General features: G+C 47.6%; 1 protein-coding gene across 3 annotated transcripts in view; it reads right to left on the minus strand.

Annotated features, from left to right (window-relative positions):
- The window catches only part of PIMREG (PICALM interacting mitotic regulator), a 59,995-nt gene extending 45,830 nt beyond the window's left edge, over nucleotides 1-14,165 (minus strand). For 2 of the 3 annotated variants that reach the window (XR_012228896.1, XM_073565569.1), the window contains exon 1: nucleotides 13,958-14,165. Coding sequence is in view for 2 of the 3 variants with exons in the window: in XM_073565569.1 (XP_073421670.1) it covers nucleotides 13,958-14,047 (90 nt within the window). In the remaining variant the exon portion in view is untranslated. The remainder of the gene's footprint in view (nucleotides 1-13,957) is intronic. The other variant, XM_073565570.1, reaches the window with a different exon arrangement.
- Nucleotides 14,166-25,331: the final 11,166 nt, after the last annotated feature.

Below are 25,331 nucleotides of genomic sequence, written 5' to 3' on the forward strand. Positions count from 1 at the left end.
TGTTGAAGCAGGCAGATAAGGGGGACAGTCATGCTGACTAGTGCATCATCTGCACTCGCCATCCGCGTGGATTCATCGAAGGCACGCAAAACGAGGCAGATGTCCTTCATAGAGGCCCACTCAATGGTGCTGAAGTGTGAACGGCGCACAGTGCGACTTGTTTGCGCCTGATGCAGCTGGTACTCCATGACTGCTGCCTGCTGCTCACACAACCGCTCCAACATATGTAACGTTGAATTCCACCGGGTGGGTAGGTCACATATGATGCGATGTTCCGGAAGGCCAAATCGTCGCTGCAGAGCAGCGAGGCGCGATCTTGCCGTGCTGGAACGTCGCAAGTGAGCGCACTCTATGCGGACCTTGTGCAACAGTGCATCAAGATCCGGATAGTCCCTCAGAAAGCTCTGCACGACCAAGTTAAGAACATGTGCCAGACATGGGATGTGTGTGAGGTTGCCTAGGCCAAGAGCTGCCACCAGATTTCAGCCATTGTCACACACTACCAAGCCCGGCTGGAGATTCGCTGGCCCAAACCACACATCGCTCTCCAGCTTGATAGCATTCCAGAGCTCCTGCGCTGTGTGGCTTCGATTCCCCAAAGAAATTAATTTGAGTACAGCCTGTTGACGTTTGGCCACGGCTGTGCTCATATCGGTCGTAACAGGCTCCTGCTCTGCTGTTTCTGAGGAACTTGAGTAGGAGGAGGAGTCTATGTGTACAGACTGGAGTCCTGCAATCCGTGGCATTGGAAGAACACGTACAGCGCCACTCTCCAAATCCGTACCCGGCTCCACAACATTGACCCAGTGGGCAGTGAGGGAAAGGTATCGTCCCTGTCCATGGTTACTGGTCCACGCATCGGTGGTCAGGTGGACCTTGCTACTAACGGCGTTTAGTAGCGCATGTTTTATTTTGCCCTCAACATGTTTCTGCAGGGCAGGGACGGCTCGCCTGCTGAAATAAAAGCGGCTGGGCACGTTGTATTGGGGGACTGCCAATGCCATTAAGTCCCGGAAGGTGTCAGTGTCCACCAGCCTGAATGACAGCATTTCAACTGCCAGAAGTTTGGCAATGCCAGCATTCAGAGACTGTGCTCGGGGATGGTTTGCCGAGTAAGGGCGCCTTTTATCCCATGCCTGTGCTACCGATGGCTGTGATGGATGGGAACGTGCTGCTATGGGTGTAATCTGACAGGGTCTCCGGACAACAGTGGCAGAGGTTCTTCCTTGGCGATCCTGTGAGGAAGCCGAACCAGCAGTGTGTGAGCTGGAGGAAGAGGCCCCAACACGAACTGAAGAGGTGGTAGGTGGTGCTGTACGTTGGCCTACGTCTTCAGGGTGTCTCTGCAACTCCAACTCGTGCTTGGTGCGCACATGTTTCCACATATTTGTGGTATTGAGGTTGCTGACATTTCTCCCTCTTTTGACTCTCTGATGACACAGCTTGCATTTGACAAAGCAAATGTCATCTGCAACTGTGTCAAAAAAGGACCACGCACTGCAACTCTTGGGAGCGCCCGGTTTGCCTTTGGAATGAGGAATGCTCCTAACGGGTGCCGAAGTGGAGGGTACAGGCAACCAAGTCTTCCCCCTCCCTCTGCCTCCTGTTTTGGCCGGTAGGGGAATCTCTTCCTCCGAGCTGCTCCCACCACCTTCCTGTTCCTCACGCCATGATGGGTCAAGGACCTCATCATCTTCCCTCCCCTCTTCAAACAGCTGCTTCTCCGGGGTTGTCTCGCCAGCACCGTACGCACCAGAAAGTGGCAACTGAGTCTCGTCATCATCTGATGCGTACTGAGGTGTGCTGACCATAGGCACTGGCCCACTCGCCTCTTCAGATTCAGAGGGACAAAGAAGTTGCGCATCACTGCATACTCCCTCTTCTTCACATTCAGGAATGCTGCTTGGCTGGCCCCCTCTTTCCAAGCCAACAGATTCCGAGAACAGAAGTAGAGACTGTGATGGCTCCTGTCCATGTCTCTCTGACTGCCTGGGCACTTTGGCAGGTGGTGAAGAGACAGATGGTTGCTCTTCGGTGCTCTGACCCTGAGAGGATGCGGAAGTAATTGAAGTCGATGCGTTAGCTGCCATTCATCCGACAACGGCTTCAATTTGTTCCTCCCGCAGCAGTGGGGTACGTTGAGGTCCTACAAAGCTGCGCATAAAGGACTGTTGCCTGCTAAAACTGGGGGATGCTGATCCACTGGTGCCCGCAGCAGGCCCAGAATCCCCACGTCCTCTACCTGTAGAATCCCCACGTCCTCTCCCTGCAGAATCCCCACGTCCTCTCCCTGCAGAATCCCCACGTCCTCTCCCTGCTGAAACTCCACGCCCACGCGCCTTACTCCCTGCCTTCTTCATCTTGCAAGACTGCTTAAGATAGGCAGAAAAGTACAAAGGGGGGCCTTAGTGTGCTTATTCCTGAACAGCTGGTTACAGGTACAAGAAACACTAATTTTATGAAGTGTGTGTGTGTGGACTACACTTTAATAGGAGCTGATGTGGCCTACACAAGTTCCAAATGTAGTGTTTGGTGAACTTTTTTTGTGGTTTCTTTGTTGGAAACAAACTCAAAGTATGTGAACAAAGAATTGAAACTGATAGTATCACCAACTTTTTGGAGCTATTACAATGCAGGCAGGTAACCTACAATGCAAAAGATGAGGCTCCAAAAAAATTGGGTAATACTAATCTGGCTGCGCCGGCAGGGCACAAGCCAGAAAAAAAGGCTCCTCTATCTACTCCTATATAGTGTTTGCAACCAACCAATGTTGATGGATACGGATGGATGCACACTAATAGGAGAAGAAAAAATGAGCTGCACTCAAAGACAAATATGTGTGAGGCAGTGACGCACGTTGAGCGTCCTACAACCAGACGTAGCTGCAGGACACTCTACTCAGCGTGAGCTGCACTCACACACAGTCAGAGACCTCTCAGACAGCCGTCAACAGTGCAGCTAAGTGGGCACTGGCACTGACAGGCTGCAGAAAGGCTCCGCTGTGTACTCCTATATAGTGTTTGCAACCACCGTAGATGGAGACGGATGGATGCACACTAATAGAAGAAAAAATGAGCTGCACTCAAATAAAAATATGTGTGAGGCACTGACGCACGCTGAGCGTCCTACAGCCAGACGTAGCTGCAGGACACACTACTCAGCGTGAGCTGCACTCACACACAGTCAGAGACCTCTCAGACAGCCGTGAACAGTGCAGCAAAGTGGACACTAGCACTGAAAGGCTGCAGAAAGGCTCCGCTGTCTACTACTAGTGTTTGCAACCAACGTATATGGATACGGATGGAAGCACACTAGATTGAAATTATGTAAAAAATGCAGCTCAAAAAATAAAAGATGTATGAGGCAGCAGTGATCACACTGGGTGGCCTACAGCCTGACGTGGCTGCAGGACCCACTCCACAGCGTGAGCTGCACTCACACAGCCCTTGCAGACAGCTGTGAACACTGCTGCTAGGGCAAAGAAGGCTACAGTGGTGGTTTATGTAGCCTGGGTAAAGCACTAGATGTTTGGTGGAATCGCTATTTCTAACTGTCCCTCACAGTCTTCTACAGCAGCCTGTCCCTAACTGAATTCACAGCAGAGTGACCAGAAATGGCGGCTGCGGTGGCTTTTATAGTGCATCATGACATCATTTCGGCAGCCAATTACAGCCATGCCAATAGTTAACATGCCTACATGCCTAACAGGATGTGCCCACACTTCGGAGGATTCCCATTGGCTTAATCAAAGCAAGCAGGCTCATAGCATGATGGGAACTTCCGATTCCGATTCCGGAATCCGATATGACAAAAGTATCGGAAGTCCGCATCGGAATTCCGATACCGCTAATATCGGCCGATACCCGATACTTGCGGTATCGGAATGCTCAACACTAGTCACAAGTGATCAAGGACATGGAAGCAATAATCTATCAACATTCCACTCAAAAATTTGTCTGTAAAAGAGAAAAAAGCGATTAAAGAAATTCAAAGTTGGTCTGATGTCATAGTTCTTTCAGCCGATAAGGGAGGTAACGTTGTCCTCCTTACTAAAGAGTTTTATGTGGCAGAAGTGAAGAGACAGTTATTTAATAGTCAAACGTATCTGGCATTGAAATCAGACCCTAGTAATAAATTTAAGGATAATCTGCGGTCACTTTTGCGCAAATATGTAGAGAGGAATGTTTTATCGAAATAAAAAGCGGAAAAATTGATACCCGACTTTCCCCGCAAACCTCACATCCCAAAGGTACATAAATCTGTCATGTCCGGGATAGGGTCACTCACAGAGCCCCTATCCCAGTACGTAGATTGGTTGCTACGCCCTTTACTCCAAGAAATCCCTTCATACGTCAAAGATTCTAGGGACTTTATCAGTATTATAAAAGGTTTTGATTGGCAGGACAATTTCTGCATGGCCTCGATTGTTATTGAGAGCCTTTATACTAGAATTCCACAATTTCAGGGGGTCGAATCTATTAGACACATTGATAATAGCACAGGGAAATACCCAGAGACAGTGAATTTCATTTGTGAGGGTTTAATGTTCATTCTCACTCACAATGCGTTTCAATTAGATGATACTTGGTATAAACAAATAGAGAGTACAGCAATGGGGAAGCCCGTCGCATGCACATTTGCAAATTTGTTCCTCGCGGACTTTGAAGAAAAATATATTTATTCAATCCACAATCCCTTTTTGAAGTATATCCGATTATTCATTCGTTATGTGGACGATGTGTTCATAGTCTGGGAGGGAACGGAGTTAAATTTTTCATCATTTGTGGAATGGTTAAATGGTAACAATCATATGAATATGAAGTTTACATCTAAGTTCGGAGGCACATGTCTTGAGTTTTTAGACATTAATTTATGGGTAGAAGATGAGTTTCTGCACACAGAAATTTACCGCAAGCCATTTGCGTCTAATGGCCTTTTGCACTTTGATAGTGCAAACATCTGTATTATGTGATAAACTCCCTTCCTTATGGACAATTCCTAAGATTAAAAAGATTTAATAGCACAGGCTGGCTATCAAAGACAAGCGCAAGCTTTGAAAAACCGCTTTGAAAATAGAGGCTACCCTAGCACAGCTCTTGATAACGCCATGTCCCGGGTTGACAACTTGAATGCCCTTCAAACAATATCAGAAAAAAACTCTGCTGCAAATAAAAATAAAAAACGCTTCACCTTTTCGTTTACAATTAGTCCAATGGACAATAACATCAGAAGTGTTATTGGCAGTTATTGGAGAGGGATAAAGATCTGACAGATATTGTTAAAAGAGGTCCTCTTTTTGCGAGCCGTCGGAGTAAAAATTTAAAAGATCTATTGGTTCGCAATAGATATAAAAGTGATAATAAAAACTGGCTATGTCTGAACAGTCCTGTAGGCAACTATAAGTGTAAGAACTGCCCTTTCTGCCCCTTTAAGTTGACAGGAAAATCCCTCAAAATTGGAGTAATTCAGCATGAGGTCCAGAATTTTATTTCATGTAAAACAACCCATGTTGTGTATGTCATATCCTGTCCTTGTGGTTTTTGTTATTTAGGAAAAACTATCCGTCCATTGTATGTTAGATTCAGAGAGCACTTTCAGTCCATTGCTACCAGAAAAGGGGTCCCTCGCCTGATTGAGCATGTTAGAAAGATACATGGGGGCAATGCAGTCGCTGCAGTTCGCAGGTGTAGAAAAAGTATTCCTGCTGTCTCAAGGGGGAACCACCATAGAATTCTCTTACAAAGGGAATCTAAGTTGATTCTATGAACAAATGCCACAGAACCCTTAGGGTTAAATAAGAAAATAGATATGGCGGTTTTTCTGTAGGAATTATTAAGTATTTGTATTTCCATGTCATAGGCTACTTTCAGATTTGCGTTCGGAGGCGCAGCGCCCCAGCTAAGCTCCGTCCCCTGCCACGCCTCCTCCGGTCAGCTCCTCCTCTGATCGCATGACACGGCATGCGATCAGCGTACCCTATAGTTAGCGTTGGGTACGCTGGTCGTGCGCAGGTACACTTTTGCCGGCGCTGCACAAAAATGCAACACGGTGCAGCGCCAAAAGGGCACAAGCGTGCCCAACGCTAACTATAGGGTACGCTGATAGCATACAGTGTCATGCGATCAGAGGAGGCAAGGCCAGGGGCGGAGCTTAGCGGCAGCCCTGCGCCTCCGAACGCAAATCTGAAAGTAGCCTTATCTTGATAGAGATTTTTAATCTTTGTTTTTAATTTTCTTTTCTTGATTAATTTGTTCTCCTGTTTCACACTACTGTGGGAGTGTTAGTCGGAAACCAGGAGGTGTGTTCACATGTGTGTGCACCTTATTTCTCACCTGCCTGCCTTCCAGTCTCAGGACCCGTTGAAGCGCAAGTGCGTGAAACGGCCATTGTCCACCCTCTGTACATTTCTCCCGGGCCAATGCCTTCTAACCAATAAAGAACTTCCACGATAGAATGGTGAGTGCCATCTTTTCTACATAATCCGATTTCATGTTTTTTCATTAGATTGAGCACCCGTTCTCATGGTATTATGGCGTTTGGTCCAGGTATGTGATTTGGATTGCAGTCACGGAACTGCTTTGGGGTTAAGGAGCAGTGCCGAGTCCTCTCTTTCACTTGGAACAAGTTAGATTATACTCACCGGTGGGGCGGGGGCGGTGAGTGTAGCGGTCCGGGTCCTCCCATCTTCATACGACGCCGTCCTCCTTCTTACTTCTTCCGCGGCTCCTGCGCAGGTGTACTTTATCTGCCCTGTTGTGGGCAGGGCAGAGTACTGCAGTGCGCAGGCGCCGGGAAAGGTCAGAGAGGTCCGGCGCCTACGCACTGCAGTACTTTACTCTGCCCTCAACAGGGCAGAGAAAGTACGCCTGAGCAGGAGCCGCAGCAGAAGTAAGAAGGAGGATGGCATCATATGAAGATGGGAGGCGCTGGACTGGAACGCGACACCCATCGGACCGGACCCACGGGTGAGTATAATCTAACTTGTTTTACTTCTCTTTCAGGTTACATTGGGGGCTATCTACAGCATTACAGAATGCTGTAGATAAGCCCCTGATGGCGGTGCCGGCAGCTGATAAGGCTCAAATGGGGCGACAGATTCCCTTTAAGGAAATTTAGCTACAGTGCCATGGGTTATAAATTTCTTCATTATATTGCATACCGTAGACAAGGGAACGTCAAGATCTCTGGAGATGGACTTGTAACCTTGAGATTGTTGAACAATATTGGTTCTCAAGTTCTCAGACAGCTCTTCTCTTTCTGTTCTCCATGCATAGTGTGACACACACACAGACACACAATGCAAACATTGAATCAACTTCTCCCTTTTTTATCTGGCATCAGGTGTGATTTTATTGCCCACACCTGTTAGTTGCCACAGGTTAGTTTGGACAAGTGCATCGCCCTCGCACCCACGGCGGCAGGGTACTCGGAGCCGGGCCCATGGTTTTCAATGGGAGATGTCATGATAGCTGTGACCCGGTCCGTGGCCCTGGGCGTCCATTGTAAAAGGGGAAGATGTTGAACGTGTGGATGATGATTAAAGTTTATTAGTGAATGATTCGTGACGCCACCTGTGGTGTTCGGCAATGAAGGTGTTAAGCCGACGCTGCAGACAGATCCTCTGGGACAGATGGTGTGGTGCAGCAATGATGTTGTGGCCCTTCACAGGTAGGGCAATAGTCACAGGGCAGTGTAGGTGAGGAGATAGGGAGGAGACGTAGATGGTGCAGTGACAGGCACAGCGATGTAGCATTGCTGAGTGTGTTGGCGCAGGAATAAGTGAAGGACACCAGGGCATGTAGTTCCAAAGCTTTACTCTCAGTCTGTTGTGCATACAGGTGCCCGCCTCAGTGCCGTGTCCTCCAGGTCAGGGGCTTAGCCAACTTCCAGGCAAGATGAAGGACTTTGTTCCAACACTCCACCAACATAAGTGCCTTTCCTGAACGTCTCCCTTCTAGCGCCTATTTGAAGTACTCACAGTACTGAATTACACTGGAGTTCCTCCTTTCAGATGTTCTTAGAACTCTACTTGTACGGCAGACAGCTGTAACCTGCTTCGGGGACTCCTTGCTACTAAGTCCCGGCTCACTCTCGTTGCTGTTGTGCCCCCAAGTCTTGTGTGGGAATAAAGTAGTGACAACTTCTATTCCTCCGGTGTCATTAGTATCCATACAACCTCGGGGACCGGACCCCGGCCTTGCGCTTAGAACTTGAGGAAGGGCTCTGCTCTAACCCTAATCCTTAGTTCTCTTCTTCTCCTTACGTTCTGTACAAAACTATCTTTCTTATGGAGAATTAGGCTTTCTGAATATCTCTTTCCTGTGCCAGCAGACTCAGGTCACTGAAGTCTGCTGCAGCACTTCCTTCCTTCCATCCCACTCAGGGGATCTTCTCTCCCAGACTGACCTAGTCCTAATGATCTCCCGCTCTCTTGTGCAGACTAAGCTTCACCCACCTCCCAGCACTCTTCGTGTTCCAAGCAGGGAGCCACCAAAGGTGCTTTGCTACACTACTATGTTGTGTGGGATGCAGGTGTTGGAGTGTGGTCAGGTGTCTCCACCTTACCTGAATGGTGGGGCACCACACCTCAGGAGGAGGTGCAGTGCCTCTGTGGCAACTGAACCCTCAGGGGCGCCACACAAGCATCACATGCTTGAAACAAAACTGTGTTGTCACGTTTTTTGGGAAAGGTGTAGTTTAAAGATTGGCCCCAACATGGTTCAGTCTCCGCAAGGTAAATAACCCGGTCTAGGTATGCGATGCGGTGATACCGCATGTGTTCAATGAACATATCCGGAATCACCGCGTGTACAGAAGGGGGCGGGGCTTTGGGCAGAGCGGGCTTTCTGTTCCGTCCAAAGCGCAGGCAATGCGCTTAGTGTAAAGATACCCTTAAGAGTTGGAATGGACCTCCATGGTCATCATGTCCAACCCCCATCTAAACCATCTCAGACAGATGTCTGTCCAGCTTCTGTTTCAAGACTTCCATTGAAGTGGAACTCACCACCACTCGAGACAGCCTGTTCTACTCATTGATTACCCTGACTGTCAATTTTTATAGGGGCATCTTAGTCTATATTGTTAGTTTGAGCTGTGTTCATAAAGCTTATGTAAAAGTTTTTCATAGAGAAAAAAAACAACGATCATTTTCATCCTTATTGTTGTGTGTCCTTTTTTATTACGTTGCTGCAGTATTTCCCATGTTAATTGTGATGCATCTGTAAATAATGGATGAAATACGGATAATCCACATGCTTTTTTTTTTTTTTTAAAAAGCAACTGCAGAATTGAATGGGGTAGTTTTTTTTTCCAAAAAAAACAGGGGGAGACTAGAAAATGCTTGATCAGTATGAAAAAAATAAAACTCATCTGAACAGACCTACTCAATAACACTGGTCTGTGTACTTTAACACAGACAGCAGATGGTCTTCTAAACTTGGCCTTAGCAGCTAACCAAGCGCCACCAAAAAAAAATGCACGAGATTAGAACTAAAAATGCCCATATAACATACGTCCTTATTCAGAAATATTTTTTTTTTTTTTTTGCACATGGAGAAACTGACCGCAGTTCATTAGAGCTTTGTATCAGATGATCATCAGTTTGTTCATTTAAGAAAAAAATTAAAAATTGTGCCTTCTCAAACTAATCAAAAATGAACAGCAGTAGGATGCAACTAGAATGGCCTCTGTGTGCAGTCCTACATTTTTAATTTGTTTTAATGGACTTATGAACATGAATGAGTAAATTTGATCAGTGACAAGAATTAAGAATGGACATAATGGGGTATGTGCAGACTATCCTGAAGTGGCAGCGCTTTGGACGCAGCGCATGTTGGCTGCGTCCATAGTGCTGCTGTCTATTCAACGCAGGTGAATCTGTTAAGTGAACCATGTGAATTCACCACGTCCAATACATTCTATGGGTGAAACTTATCTTGCGGAGACTAGAGTGTCCACAAAATAAATTGACATGCTGCGTTCTGGAGAGACACACTGCATATTCTTCTCCACAGGTGATCTGCAGACATCTCTGGACGCATAGTGGGGATGGGATTTCTTGAAATTCCATCCACTATGCTGTTAGGCTATGTGCCCACGTAGATTGTAGGTGCTGCGGATTTTGTAAAATCCGCAGGTCAAAAGACCTGCGGATTAGCCTGCGGTTTCACACCTCATAATGGATAAGGTGTGAAACCGCAACGGAATCCGCACAAAGAATTGACATACTGTGGATTGTAACCCGCAGCAAATCTGTGCGGAAAAATCCGCAGCATGTGCACTGCGTTTTCCAGTTTACTGCTGCGAACCCGCAGGGCCAAAACCGCTGCGGATCCGCAGCAGAATCCACACCGTGTGCACATAGCCTAAAGGGGGTTTTACACTAAGCGATATCGCTAGCAATATCGCTAAAACGTCACTGGTTTTGTGACGTTATAGCGATATTGCTAGCGATATCGCTATGTGTGATACTTACCAGCGACCGGCTCCCCCGCTGTCCATCGCTGATCGCGCGAGAATGTCCGGCTCCATTTCTCGTCGGGCGCTTCCTGCTGAGACTTCCTGCTGTGACGACGAGCGACGCGTGGAGGCGGGCGGGAGGACGTCAGGATCGCTGTGTGTGAATGGTAAGTATCATGCGCTGCGTCGCTGCTGCATCGCTGTGAGGTCTTTCTGTATGAAAGCTCACTAGCGATCATTTAGCGATGCACCAGCGATCCTGACCGGGTCAGATCGCTGGTCGGATCGCTGGTGCATCGCTAAATGTAAAAGGGCCTTTACATCTGGACGCTGCACAAGTACACAGCGTCCAACCCGCAGCTTTTACTGATCGTGCGCACATACCTTCAGTTTTTTTGTGAACTACTTTGCAAAAAAAAAAAACAAGTGAATGGCCACACAGAATATGTACCAATCACAGGCTGTGAAAAACACGGATATAATATGTATGTGAAAGATGAATGTCCGAATGAGACTTTATATACTTGTCTGTCCCGATCCAGAACTCGGGTACGCTGGGATCAGTATTAAGAGGACCAGTCACCTGGTTCAAGGCTTTTGTTATTATTTTTTTACATTTCCACTTCTAAGTTTTTTTTTTTAATCCGCCATATGGTTCCAGAGTTATGGGCCTTTTTATTTATTGCTAATTTTTATGATTTTTGCCTAGGAGGTGGTGTTCACAAGTAATAATGCAGAGGTGCCTAAAGACATGTCCCCAGAGACCCCTCTGAGCACCACTCCCTTTGTAAAGAAAATATAATTCAGCAATAGAACAAAAAGCACAGCAACATCTCTCTGGAACTGAATGGGGAATTTTAAGGAGAATAAATGAAAACTCGTGGGAGAAGTAGGAATAAAACAGAAAAAACTGCCCACTTTCAACCTGATGTTAGGGCCTATTTAGCCAACATGGAACGCAAAATTCCATTTTTTCAAGATCTGATATTGAGGAAAAGACAAGACGTCCCCAAACACTTTACTGCCGCTGTACAAGTCACACAATAAGGGAGTATTGTGGGGCTGATAAATGCCATGTGAGAGGAGGGACAGAGAGAAAGGAATTTAGAGAAAGGGAAGATCACAGCCCATGATCTGCGGCCAAGTGTAGAGGAAGAAGAAAACAGACGAGAAATGAGAATCTTGTGCTGTCCTCACGGGAAAGATCAGTGCTGTGTGGCCGATTCAGTTAAGAAGGCGTATAAAAGGACAAGAGGCCAAAAATAAAATCTATTAAATATATAACAAATTATTCAATATAATCAGCCAGTAGGAAAGAAGGATTTCTGCTTTGAAGATTCCAGTTTAAACTTCCATTGCTCCAGAAGCTCGAAGACATACAACAAACTGAGCTCTTAGGCCTGTTTCACACTTCCGTTTTTGACCATCAGTCAAAACCCGCCGTTTTTGCAAAAAAACGGATCCGCCATTTTTTTGGGCGGATCCGTTTTTTCCCCCATTGATTTGCATTACCGGCGGATCTTGACGGATGGCCAAAAAAACTGATGTGTGAAACAGGCCTTACTCACCCTCCCAGGGTTCGGCGCTGCCCTTCCGTTGCTGCTCTCATCTGTTTATCAGATGCAGCAGCGACGTCATATCTAGAGTGTTTGTAAGCGCTGCAGCCAATCATTTAGCTCAGTGGCTCTGAATGTAGACAGCTCAGTCATTGGTTGCAGCGTTTCAGAGTCAGACAAAGCTGGCTTAGGCCTGTTTCACACTTCAGTTTTTTGTGTCAGATAAAATCCGTCAAAAAGGCGGAAAGCAGATCCGTTCCTAACTTATGTGAACGGATGCCACCGGATCCGTTTTTGGACGGATCCGCCGAATGAAGAATTTTAAAGGAACCGCTGCCGAGAGAGAGAATTTTTTTTTCTCTGTCCGCCAGAAATGATTTCAGGGTTAAATTTCCTCCTGACTTCATTCCTCCGGGCATGCGCTCTATAAAAATGCGAATCCTGCAGCACAAAAAACGTTACATGGTCCGTCCAGGCATCTCGGCGGACGCAAAAAAATTGACAGATCCGCAAAAAAACTGATCCAACGGATGGCCATACGTCAAGATCCGCCGGTAATGCAAGTCAATGGGGAAAAAAAACGGATCCGCAAAAAAATGGCGGATCCGTTGTTTTGCAAAAATGGCGGATTTTGACTGATGGTCAAAAACGGAAGTGTGAAACAGGCCTTAGGCCTCTTCCACACCTCAGTTTTTTGTGTCAGTTAAAATCCGCCAAAAAGGCGGACAAGCGGATCCGTTCCTACTGATGGCACAGGATCCGATTTTTGATGGATCCGCAGAATGAGGAAATTTAAAGGAACTGCTGGCGAGAGAGAGCATTTTTTATACGCCGCCAGAAAGGATTTCAGGGTTAATTTTCTCTTTGACTTCCTTTCTCCGGGCATGCGCACTGGAAAATGCGGCTCCAACCACAAAAAAAAGTTGCAGGGTCCGTCCAGGCATGCCGGCGGATGAAAAAATTTGGCGGATCCTCACAAAAACGGATCTAACGGATGACCATCAGTCAAGATCCGCCAGTAATGCAACTGGGGAAAAAAACGGATCCACAAAAAAAAAAAAAAATTGCGGATCCGTTTTTTTTTCAATACCTGGCGGATTTTGACTGATTATCAAAAACGGAAGTGTGAAAGGCCTTAGAGAACACGTGGACTGCACAGCACGTGTCCGCTGTCAGGTTACCTTTAAAGGGCGTCTTGTCAATCCTAAGATGTTGACCCTCTTATACCGGCATGTATGGCACTCCATCACTATAACAATTATAACTGTAGTATACCTCTTAGAGGATTTAATTGCCATAAAAAAAAAATATTTACTTTGTGTGTAAATGGAGGGGCTTTGGTGCACCCCTGGTGTGGCCAAGAGCTCAGTGCACCATTATCCTCCTCAGTGTGCACCATCAGATCTGGAATAACGCGGCTCTGACCCCAGGCTCCTGTCTACAGCGCAGCAGCGAGCGGCGGTGACACGAGGCGACAATCACCGAGGGGGTCAATAGATGACAGTTCTCACTATGCAAACTGGGGGGCGTTACAGGCTACTGAGCTCTCGGCCACACCAGGGGTGCACTTATTTACATACAAAACATGTTTTTGTTTTTATTTATATGGAAACTAAGCCATGAATTCCACTACAATAGATACAGATATATATATACATATATATGGTGCAGCTCAGGTCTGTGTGAGAGTGTATAGTGAGGCGGGAATGACTATGGTCCCCACTCCTGCAGTGGTGACGGTACAGACAGTGCGGCTTTCACACTATCCCTTGATGTCACTATCCCCCTGCACACACGATGGCGGCGGACGATACAGCCCTCCTCTCAGCAAATCATCCTGCACCATATGATAAAGGAGGCAGCAGCCGCGCTCCGTCCCCACCGGACACACGACACTACACTGACTGTGCGCCCTGATGAGCCCCGGGGAAGGCCCTACTCACCCGCTCACTGTCCGCTCCGCTCCCTGTGTGACGATTGTGAACTTCGAATCCGGCGCCGCTCCCGCCCGCTCCCCTCTCCTCCGCTCTCATTGGCTGGCGCGCAGTGCTGCTGGAGCTGTAGGAATTAACTATGGCGCTGCTGTATGTCTCTGTGGCCGAGGCAGTGGGAGCGGCGGGGAGGCCGGGAGTTGTAGGGTTACACAGGACGAGGATTGGGCGGGAGATTGTTCCCTGTTATGGGAGCGTCCGGCACTGACAGAGCGCCACGGAGTTCAGCGGCGGCCATACATGGCGGCGTGCAGGGGCGAGAGCTCGGCGCCGAGCATGTCCTCTGTAGTTTTCTCTCCAGGTAGACATATAGGAGTCAGGCCAGTTGTCCTTGGGAATGGCGCCGTTCATTTTACCACACAGTGTACTTGAAAACAGAAAACATTCCAAGTTCAGTGAAATTGTGAAACAACCCCGCAATTCTGTTTTTTGGGGGACTTTGTGGTAAGTGTGACCGTGCAGTACGAGTCTCCTCCTCTGTACGGTTACAGCCCAATATCTCTGGTTTTCACCTGTGAAATAAAAAGATCAGAAGTTTAGAAAAGAAATGACGGTTGTGTTTTCGGAGACTCGTAAGGGTATGTGCACACGATGCGGATTCCGCTGCGTTTCCGCAGCGGTTTTGGCCGCTGCGGACCCGCAGCAGTTTTAGCTGCGGTGTACAGTACCATTCAAATGAATGGGAAAAAAAAACCGCTGTGCCGACGCTGCTGAAAAATCCGCGCGGATTTGCTGCAGTTTTGAATCCACAGAAAGAATTGACATGCAATTCTTTCTGTGGAAACCGCTGCGGGTTCCTATCTCCACCATTGTGGAGATAGGAATCCGCAGGACAAAACCGCAGATAATCCGCAGGTCTTTTGACCTGCGGATTATCTGCGGTTTTTGCAAAATCCGTGCGGATTAATCCGCAGCGGAATCCGCAGCGTGTGCACGTACCCTAAGGCTGTGTGCACACGCTGCGGATTCAGTAAAATCCGCAGGTCAAAATCCCTGCGGTTTTACCTGCGGATTGCTCTGCGGTTTTGCCCTGCGGTTTTTCATCTCAATAGAGGAGATGGCAAACCGCAGAAGAATCCGCAGAAAGAATTGACATGTCAATTCTTTCTGCGGATTGAAAACCGCAGATAATCCGCGCGGAAAATTCCGCACCGTCTGCATTGCGGTTTTTGATTCCCATAGGGAATCATTGTACTGTACACCGCGGCCAAAACCGCTGCGGATCCACAGCAAAATCCGCAGCGTGTGCACACAGCCTTACTTCTCTTACTTCTTACAGCCTTTTTTGGATCGCACTCGGCCCAATGTTATACTGTGGGGGAGTTCAGATCTGCAACTTTTTTTCTCATGCCAATTCAGCATGAGTAAACAGTCGCAGCACGCTGTGAGTGGCTCCGGTGATCGGATCACGTGCACCCGTGCAAGTCTGTAGGTGAATGTGAAACATCGGACTGCACTCAGATGTCATCCCAGTGCAGTCCGATATATGCTCACACAGAAGATACAGAAATAAAGTTGTCCATCTGCTCTACAACTGTGATGCCATTCTCTCATTCGACCTTACCTGACGAAGGACACCGTCTGAAATGTGCGCCGCACCTGAACCACCTCTCACCCAGGTAACTTTTCTTTCCTTCATTATATCCTAGGCCTTTCTTTTCTTTACTTCCCAGGTCTCACAGAAACTGTGCTCTACCTTATTACCTCCCTGGTAATTGTTCTCTACCTTATTTATTTAGTTCTCACTGCCTCCAATATCCTGGGCATAATATGGCTGATCTTCCCACATAGTTATTCATTGTATTTAAGGAGCACTTACAACCTGACCCTCACATATCAATATATCTCCCCCTCTTTTGTTCCTTCTAATCCTGAATTGCTTGTGGGGCACAGAACTTCCTGTATGTACCTGGGATATAATTGTTATGCACACTGTAACACATAATATACTGTCATATTTACTCAAATTGATATTCATAATCTATTTACTGCCTTGTGGTTTGGTTTTTATAATAGTTGTTTTACTTTATGATTGTCCTCTTTTTATTAACCCCTTCACGGCCTTTGACGCAACATAGGCATCATGAAAAGTCGTGCCAAAACGACCCATGACGCCTATGTGGCATCATGACTTTAAAGCCCCCCTGTGGGTCAGGTGACCGGGGTTACTGAAAGGTCACCCGACCCGCAGATACAGGGGGCTTTGTTCTTCACAGGCAGCGTGGCTTCATCCCCACATGGCTACAATCGCTCTGATTGGCTGTTTCACTTTTAACAGCCAATCAGAGCGATAGTAATATTTCATCAATGAAAATTGACGAAATATTACAATCCAGCCATGGCAGATGCTCAAATAGCATCGGGCATGGCTGGAGACACTAAGTTAACGACTGACGGCGCCGATCGGGCGCCGCCACCGACAGACGGCAGCGATTGGCCGCCGCTGTCACAATCTGCCCCCTTCCCTTCCCCCCCCCACCATACTCACTAACCCCCCCTGGCCGTCCCGGTGTCCCGCCGTCCCGGTCTATGGGCGCCACCATCTTGGAAAATGGTGGGAACATGCATGCGCAGTGCGGCCGCCGGCAGATTCATTTTTTTTTTTCTTTTATTTTGATCACTGTGATAAACTCTCACAGTGATCAAAATAAAAAAAAAAGTAAATCACCGCCCCCCTTATCACCCCCCCATAGGGACAAATAATAAAATATTTTTTTTTTTCAATTAGGGTTAGAAATAGGGTTAGGGGTGGGTTGGGGTTGGGATTAGGGTTAGAGTTGGTATTAGAGTTAGGGGTGTGTTGGGGTTATGATTAGGGTTGGGATTAGGGTTGGAGATAGAATTGAGTGGTTTCCACTGTTTAGGCACATCAGGGGGTCTCCAAACACGACATGGCGCCACCATTTATTCCAGACAATTTTGCGTTCAAAAAGTCGAACAGTGCTGCCTCCATTCCGAGCCCCGACGTGTGCCCAAACAGTGGTTTACCTCCACATATGGGGTATCAGTGTACTCAGGAAAAATTACACAAGAATTTTGGGGGTCTAATTTCTCCTGTTACCCTTGGGAAAATTAAAAATTGGGGGCTAAAAAAATAATTTTTGTGGAGAAAAAATTTTCACGGTTCTGCGTTATACACTTCTGTGAAGCACTTGGGGGTTCAACGTACTCACCACACATCTAGATAAGCTCCTTAGGGGGTCTAGTTTCCAAAATGGGGTCATTTGTGGGGGGTTTCCACTGTTTCAGTACATCAGGGGCTCTGCAAACATAGCATGATGCCCGCAGACCATTCCATCAAGTCGACATTTCAAAACGTTACTACTTCCCTTCCGAGTCCCAACGTGTGCCCAAACAGTGGTCCCGCCCACTTATGGGGTACCAGCGTACTCAGGACAAACTGGACAACAACTTTTGGGGTCCAATTTATCTTATTACCCTTGTGAAAATAAAAAAATAGTGGGCTAAAAATCATTTTTTGAGGGAAAAAAAAATCTTTTATTTTCACGGTTCTGCGTTATAAACTTCTGTAAAGCACTTGGGGGTTCAGAGTGCTCACCACACATCTAGATAAGCTCCTTAGGGGGTCTAGTTTCCAAAATGGGGTCACTTGTGGGGGAGCTCCAATGTTTAGGCGCACAGCGGCTCTCCAAACGTGACATGGCAAACGCTAAATATTCCAGCTTATTTTCTATTCAAAAAGTCAAATGGCGCTCCTTCCCTTCTGAGCCCTGCCGTGCGCCCAAACAGTGGTTTATGACCACATATGAGGTATCGATGTACTCAGGAGAAATTGCCCAAGAAATTTTATGATCCATTTTATCCTGTTACCCATGTGAAAATGAAACAATTGATGCTAAAAGAAAATTTTTGTTGGAGAAATTAAAACGTCCATTTTTTCCTTCCACGTTGCTTTAGTTCCTGTGAAGCACCTGAAGGGTTAATAATCTTCTTGAATGTAGTTTTGAGTAGCTTGAGGGGCGCAGTTTTTAGAATGGTGTCACTTTTGGGTATTTTCTGCCATATAGACCCCTCAAGGTGACTTCAAATGTGAGGTGGTCCCTAAAAAAAAAATGGTTTTGTAAATTTTGTTGTAAAAATGAGAAATCGCTGGTCAACTTTAACTCTCTAACAAAAAAAAATGTTTCCAAAATTGTGCTGATGTAAAGTAGACATGTGGGAAATGTTATTTAGTAACTATTTTGTGTCACATACCTCTCTGGTTTAACAGAATAAAATTTCAAAATTTGAAAATTGCGAAATTTTCCAAATTTTCGCCAAATTTCCTTTTTTTTCACAAACGCAAAAATTATCGACCTAAATTTACCATTAACATGAAGCCCAATATGTCACGAAAAAACATTCTCAGAATCGCTAGGATCCGTTGAAGCGTTCCTGAGTTATTACCTCATAAAGGGACACTGGTCAGAATTGCAAAAAATGGCCAGGTCATTAAGGTATTTTATCTTTATACACTATCAACTACCCCGATTGCCAACGAGCCAGGCAAAGCTCCAGAATTGGCGCACCTAATGGCATGTTCCATTTCTGGGGCGGCTGCTGGGTTGGTATTTTTAAGTTCTGAAGGGGCCAATGACCAGGGACCTTTTCAGCATGAAACTATGAGTCTGCAGCTGTCTGCTTTACCTTTTCTGGTAATCAAAAATGGGGGGAACTCACTTTTTTCCCATTAAAGGGAATCTGTCACCCCTTTTTTTGGCCTATGAGCTGCCGGCATCGACATCATGGGCTTATCTACAGCATTTTGTAGTGCTGTAGATAAGCCCCCGATGTAACCTGAAAGATAAGAAAAAAGTTAGAATATACTCACCCGGGGGGGCGGTCTGGTCCGATGGATGTTGCGGTCCAGCTCCTCCCATCTTCCTACTATGCCATCCTCTTCTTCCCTTCGTGGCCCAGGCGTACTGCTCTGTTGAGGGCAGAGCAGAGTCCTGCAGTGCGCAGGTGCCGGGAGAGGTCAGACGTCCGGCGCCTGCGCACTGCAGTATCCTGCTCTGCCCTCAACAGAGCAGAGCAGTGCGCCAGAGCCACGCCAGGAAGGGAAGAAGAGGATGGCATCGTATGAAGATGGGAGGCACCGGACCGAAAGCCTGGGTGAGTATAATCTAATTCTTTTTTTATTCAGTCGTCCATGACAGCACCACCTGAGAGAGGGGATCTGCCCTTCAGGAACAGGAAACCTACAGATACAAAAGGGAGCGGCACCTCTCCCACGCATCAGTTGGTTTCCAGTTCCCAGAGGACAGGACTTCCTACAGATCGTCCATCATGGATTGTCAAGGAAATTCCCAGGCTGGCTGACCGACCCAGGTAGCGGGGGGGTCTCCTACCTCGGTCAGTGCCAGGGTCCCTGGAAGCGGCACGGAGGGGCCGGGCAGGTCTCCACGGCAGAGTGCGGAGCAGGTGGAGCAAGGGGTCTGGAGGACAGCTGTCTCCAGAGTGCCAGCACCGGAGGTATGTATACCCCGGGCCCTTCCTGGTGCGTACCCCCGGGGTCCGGTCTTCTCAACCTGGTCCTGCGTTAGCGCCCAGTCAGCAGGTGCATGTCGGCGCACGGGGGGCTGGAGGCATACCGGGCCAGGGGCGCCATGCTAGCTCCTTGCGCGTTCCCACGGTCTCAGTTTCAACGGCGGAAGTGACGCGGCGGAAGGGGTGGGGCCGGGAACACCGGAACTGGAAGTCAGGTGCCGGCCGGCTTCTTTGTGTGCGCCGCAGGAGCGTGGCGTGGGTCGCGTGCAGCGGCCGGAGCACGGGGCGGGGAGGTCACGGGAGGGTCCCAGGTGGGAGGTACCCTCGGCCAGAACCCTGCTGACCTGGATATTCGGAGGCAATATAAGGCAAGCTGGGACGCTGCTGGGGTGCTTCTGAAGGCCCATTGCAGCAATGGATACGACGGAAGCCCCCATAGACCAACAGGATGATGTGCAGGAGCACCAGCAGAGGGCGGCTACTTGGTCCTCTCCGAGCACCTTTTATAGTCATTATAGGCTAGACCTGGGTGCTTCCGCAGACCTCTCCTTTGGTGTAAGGGTGCTGCAGGCTGTAGTCCATCCCTGAAGTAGTTATTACTCTCTGTAATTCTCTCAGGTGGTGCTGTCATGGACGACCGAATAAAGTCTTAGTTACTCACCGGTTAATGGTATTTTTCAGAGTAGATGACAGCACCCGTATATTCCCTTCCCGTAGTTAATTTGGGTGTGCACTTCTTTCTCTTGTATATGTCCACTGGTGATAAATAATTAATAGTATTGTACATAAATCATGCCATTAATCTTGGAGGTCCTCTTGTGCTCTGTAATCCAACTGATGCGTGGGAGAGGTGCCGCCCTTTTGTATCTGTATGTTTCCTGTTCCTGAAGGGCGGATCCCCTCTCTCAGGTGGTGCTGTCATGGACTCCGAAAAATACCGTTAACCGGTGGGTAACTAAGACTTTCTTATCTTTCAGGTTACATCGGGGGCTTATCTACAGCATTACAGAATGCTGTAGATAAGCCCCTGATGGCGGTGCAGGCAGCTCATAGGCCAAAAAAAGGGTGACAGATTACTTTTAATTAGCTTAATACATTTACAATAAGCAACACGCTAATTATATACCTCATGAATATCTATCTAGCTATCCATCTACCCCATATCTATATTCTTGCATATTTTTAACTTTTAAACATCTTTCTCTATTGTGCATTCTATTCCAGTACGTGCCACATGTAAGTAACAAGGACACGCGATCCATGTGAACACGGACAGACATGCACAGCCCCTAAAGGCCCCGTCTCACATAGCGAGATCACTGAAACGGCACAGATTTTGTGACGCAACAGCGACCTTATTACGTGTGACACATAGCGAAGACCGCCCCCCCCCGCTGGATATCACTGATCGTGCTCTACTGTCCTGGGCCATTTTTTGATTGTTGGTGTCACGCTGGCCAGCATGCATCGCTGTGTTTGACTCCGACGAGCGACCTCGTTGGCGACGCAGAACTCAGGCACACAGGCGTGAGTCTCCAGAATAGCTGCTGTGTGACAAGGTACCGACGACCGCAGAGGTTGTTATACGGATTGCCGTATCGGTGCTGCATCGTTGAGTAGATCTGCCTGTTTGACAGCTTACTAGCGACCATGTAGTGATGCACCAGCTGTCCTTACCAGGTCATATCGTTGTCGGGATCGCTGGAGCGTCGCTATGTGAAACGGGACCCTTAGATTATAATGGATGTGGGTGTGTATCTGTCTCCGGTATGTGTGAAAAATGACACCATGCATACTTCAGGCACTCATGTCAAGGAGGCTTAACACACCTTAATCAGGCCCTGGCCTAATGCCATCAAGCAAGGCTACTAAACCTACATCTAGCAACTTCCTGCAGTTTCCTAACAGTTTTATTCGGGTGTGGTGCTGTGCCATTAGCCAAAGCAGAGAGCTGATTGCTTCAGATGGACAGCACTCATACTGCCAAAGTCGACACTATAGGTCACAGGCACCCTAGTGCCAGTGGCTGAACACAGCCTGTGTCGTCCAGAGGTTCTGATGTTTCCCCTAGCGCTGCACACAGAATGACTATTTTGGCAACTGGGGACAGGAGCAGGTACTATAGGGAGATGTGACACTTGTAAGACTGAGTTCACACGAGCATTTAAAAAATTGTCCAATATTCATCCAGGAAAAACCATGATGTACCATCCGTGTTGTCATCTGAATATTTGTTTTTTTACACCTGCATGTCATCTGTTTTTATTGATAAAGAAAATAATACAGCTGTTATAGACTGCTCAAAAAAAAATAAAAGGAACACTTAAACAACAGAATGTAACTCCAAGTCAATCACACTTATGTGAAATCAACCTGTACAGTTATGAAGTTGTGTAAATGTAACAGACAACAGGTAGAAATGATAGGCAATTAGCAAGTGTCACGACTGTGGCCTGGCGAGGGCAATATGGACCCTCTATACCACAGAGGGGGACCCGGGCCTACCCGAACTAGGGAAGAGCAGCGACCGGGATTCTGTGACAGGTGAGCATGTGGACAAAGAAGACATGTAGGACTAGATAACACTGCACAACTTCTGGTGTCAAGAACGTAAAGTTTACTTAAAGTCACAGTACATAGACAAAACAGGGCTAAGCCAGGCTCCCGATTCCACACCTCCCAGAAGGTTACCACCCTGTGGACCCCAAGGCACCAACGGATCACCGAGGCACACATAGGCAGGACATAAGGGTACATCAGGACACAGGCTGGATATCAGGACATCCGGCTGGGCATAAGGACATCAGGACATCGACAAGACATCGGTACACGAGGTCAACAGGGTACACGAGGACATCAGGACAATCAGGATCACCCACAGGACAACAGAGTCACCGGCAGACATCAGACAGGAGTCGTTTGGTTCTGGACATCCAACACGACCTACAGGCACCTTTGCGGTCACCAAACTCCAGGCAGCGGTCACCAGGTGCCAGACTGCGGTCGTCAGGCTCCAGGCATCGCACCTAGGAAGGAACTCAAGTGTGATGGTGCTAGAACTGCAGGATTGCTGGGGCTGCATGGAGCTAGCACCGCATGGTAGTCAGAGCACAGTGTAGTAGATGCTCAGCAGGAACACCGGTTACAAGAGACTCCGAGTCACTTGGTGCGAGTCTGCAAACACAGAGGGATTCCAGGAACATAACACTGCAGACAGTTCAGACATGGTCAGGTACAGGATAGGTACAGGATCAAGGATTCAAGCCTGGATACACCGCCTCCAGGGCAGGGTGAATTTAGACAGGGTCAGGTACAGGATCAAGGATTCAGGCCCGAATATACTGCCCCCGGCAGGGTTGCCACTAGGAATTTCGGGGCCCCATACTGGCAAAATTTTTGGGGCCCCCTTGAGACTCCACCCAGGCTCCACCCCAGCCCTGCCCTCCACCCCTTGAACTGTCCACAGTCCCACTGCTCTCTCTTGGAAAAACTCCACTTCTCACCTATCACACATTAACAGTTCCCATCACCAGATCACACATATAGCCGGCAGCTTTTGTTTTGGCCAAAAGATTTTTTAAGCCACCACCATAACAGGGTAGACACTTTTTTGGCCGAGCTCTACTCTACTGTATTAAATATTTGTTAAAATATGCAATACAATTTAGAAATATTTTTATTTTATTTTTCAATATTTAAAATGACCAATAATATCACATACAAGGAACAAATACTGCTACACCATGTCCACACCACATATTACCACCACATGGTGACTGAATACTACAATACTGATCAGTAGAGTTGAGCAACTTTTGTTTTTTTAGGGTCGAGTTTCGTTTCGTGAAACCCGACTTTTCCAAAAGTCGGGTCGAGCAAGATCGGCCGATTATAGGGAAAAGTCGGGGTCGTCCCGAAACACGAAACCCAATGTAAGTCAATGGGGAATAAAAGTCGGCAGTGAGAGGAGGACAGGAAACACACCTACAGTGCCCATTTGAATGCCAAAAGCATCAATTCTTCTTACTTAAGCTTGTCAACCTTAATTAACTTCATAATACAAGTTACGCACTGAAAAATGGGGGTTATTTGGCTAAAGTTGTGGGGGGGTAGGGCTGGCTCCAGGTTTTCATGTGCCCTGGGCGAAAGAGCGCCCCTTTAACACATACCACAACTCATCATGCTCCGATACGGCTGAGAAATAGCGGTATAGTACAATGAAAAATACTTCTCTTTTTACATCTCATGACAAGGCCCATCTATTTCTCCATACAGAATCATTGGTCCCGTATAATGCTTGAAACAGTATATGATGAGCTCCACATAATGCTACAGTATATGTTGGTCCCCATGGGTGAAGCTCCACTGTCTTATGGGCCCAAATAATGCTCCAAACATAATAGGACCCATTTCTAATGCTCTAGTGTATAATGGGCCCTGTAAATGCTGCTCCAGTGTCTGATGTCCACCTTTGGAATGTTCCAGTGTATGGTGGGCCCCATCTATCATTCTCCAGAGTATAGTGCTCCCCAAAAATTGCTGTCCCAACATTGAAAACAATCAAATAAGTCTCCTCGCTAGGGAATCCCTGTACTAGTCTGGACTCCTCGTCGTCCCCATCTTCCATCTCACTGCACAGTATTTCAACCTTGCAAGTGCTGTGATCCTGAGCAAGCAGGGGGGGCCCACTCGTTGGCGACGGCACTGGCACAGGGTCCCTGATAGTACGGTGGTGTGTCTGATGGCGGGTGGGCCGAACCTGCACTTTCATCTGCAGCTTCCTCTTTGTCACCGTGTAAGATGGAACTGTATATGGGAAGGGTAACCTGAGTTTCATCAGGGTCAGATTCAGGCCGTGTAGCGTGCGAGGGGAATGTAGTGGTCTGGGTCAATGTACCAGCAGATTCATCGAGCAGTGGCTGGGCATCAGTGCACTTGTGTCGCCCCCAGGAGTACGGTCGCCACAGTGGCATTACCTTCCTCCTAGGGAGTGTGATGTCATGCTTGGGAGCAACGAAGGATCTCTCTAGCAGGTTAACTGATTGGGCGGCGTTATTCCCACGAGTCATGACCCTCCAAACAGCGTTCATGAAGGCAAAGTGTTTGTTTTACGTGGGCAGTATGGTTGCAAAGCTGAACCTTAAAGGAATGTCCAGAAGGGCACCACCAGGAGTGGAGCCTACGGTTAATTTCGACTCCACCTGGGAAACCTCAACCATGCCAGCTACAGAACAGATGCACACATTGCAAGCTTAATTCCGTTAACGAACGAGACTCCGTCATGGACCGCGGTCCGAGTCCGGCTTACTAGAGGGACACGTGAGGCTCTGGCACATGAGATTGGCCAATAACTGGTGTGTCATGCCCTTACATGTCCGTGGCTGCATGTGCGCTACACTGAAAAGGCCAGCGTTTGTCGCTTACAGGTGCAGATAACCCACTGAACAACGTTAGTGATGGGGATCACTGATTACAATTATTACCCGCGAACGATGATTTCCCAGTAAGTGCAGGTCAACCGCAGTTCCGGAATTAGGCCTAACCGTCATTCCTGAAAAAATGAAAAACTTATGTGTGCAAACCACAGGTGCTGTAGCTTGCTTAACAGCTCGCCAGCCGTTCTCACGCCCAGTATGGATTACACGTGATTGCACAAAGGTGAGAAAGGGTACCGTATCCCAGGATAACATGTATGGATAGCGTACACATTCAAAATATATGTCTATACATCAGGAGGCAGGCTCAGACGGTGTTAGGCCCAGTATGGCTTGCACGTGATTGCACAAAGGTGAGAAAGGGTACCGTATCCCCGGATAACATGTATGGATAGTGTACA

The sequence above is a fragment of the Dendrobates tinctorius genome, unplaced genomic scaffold (assembly GCF_039654945.1).
Source record: "Dendrobates tinctorius isolate UK_male_01 unplaced genomic scaffold, ASM3965494v1 ptg000016l, whole genome shotgun sequence".
Lineage (NCBI taxonomy): Eukaryota > Metazoa > Chordata > Amphibia > Anura > Dendrobatidae > Dendrobates > Dendrobates tinctorius.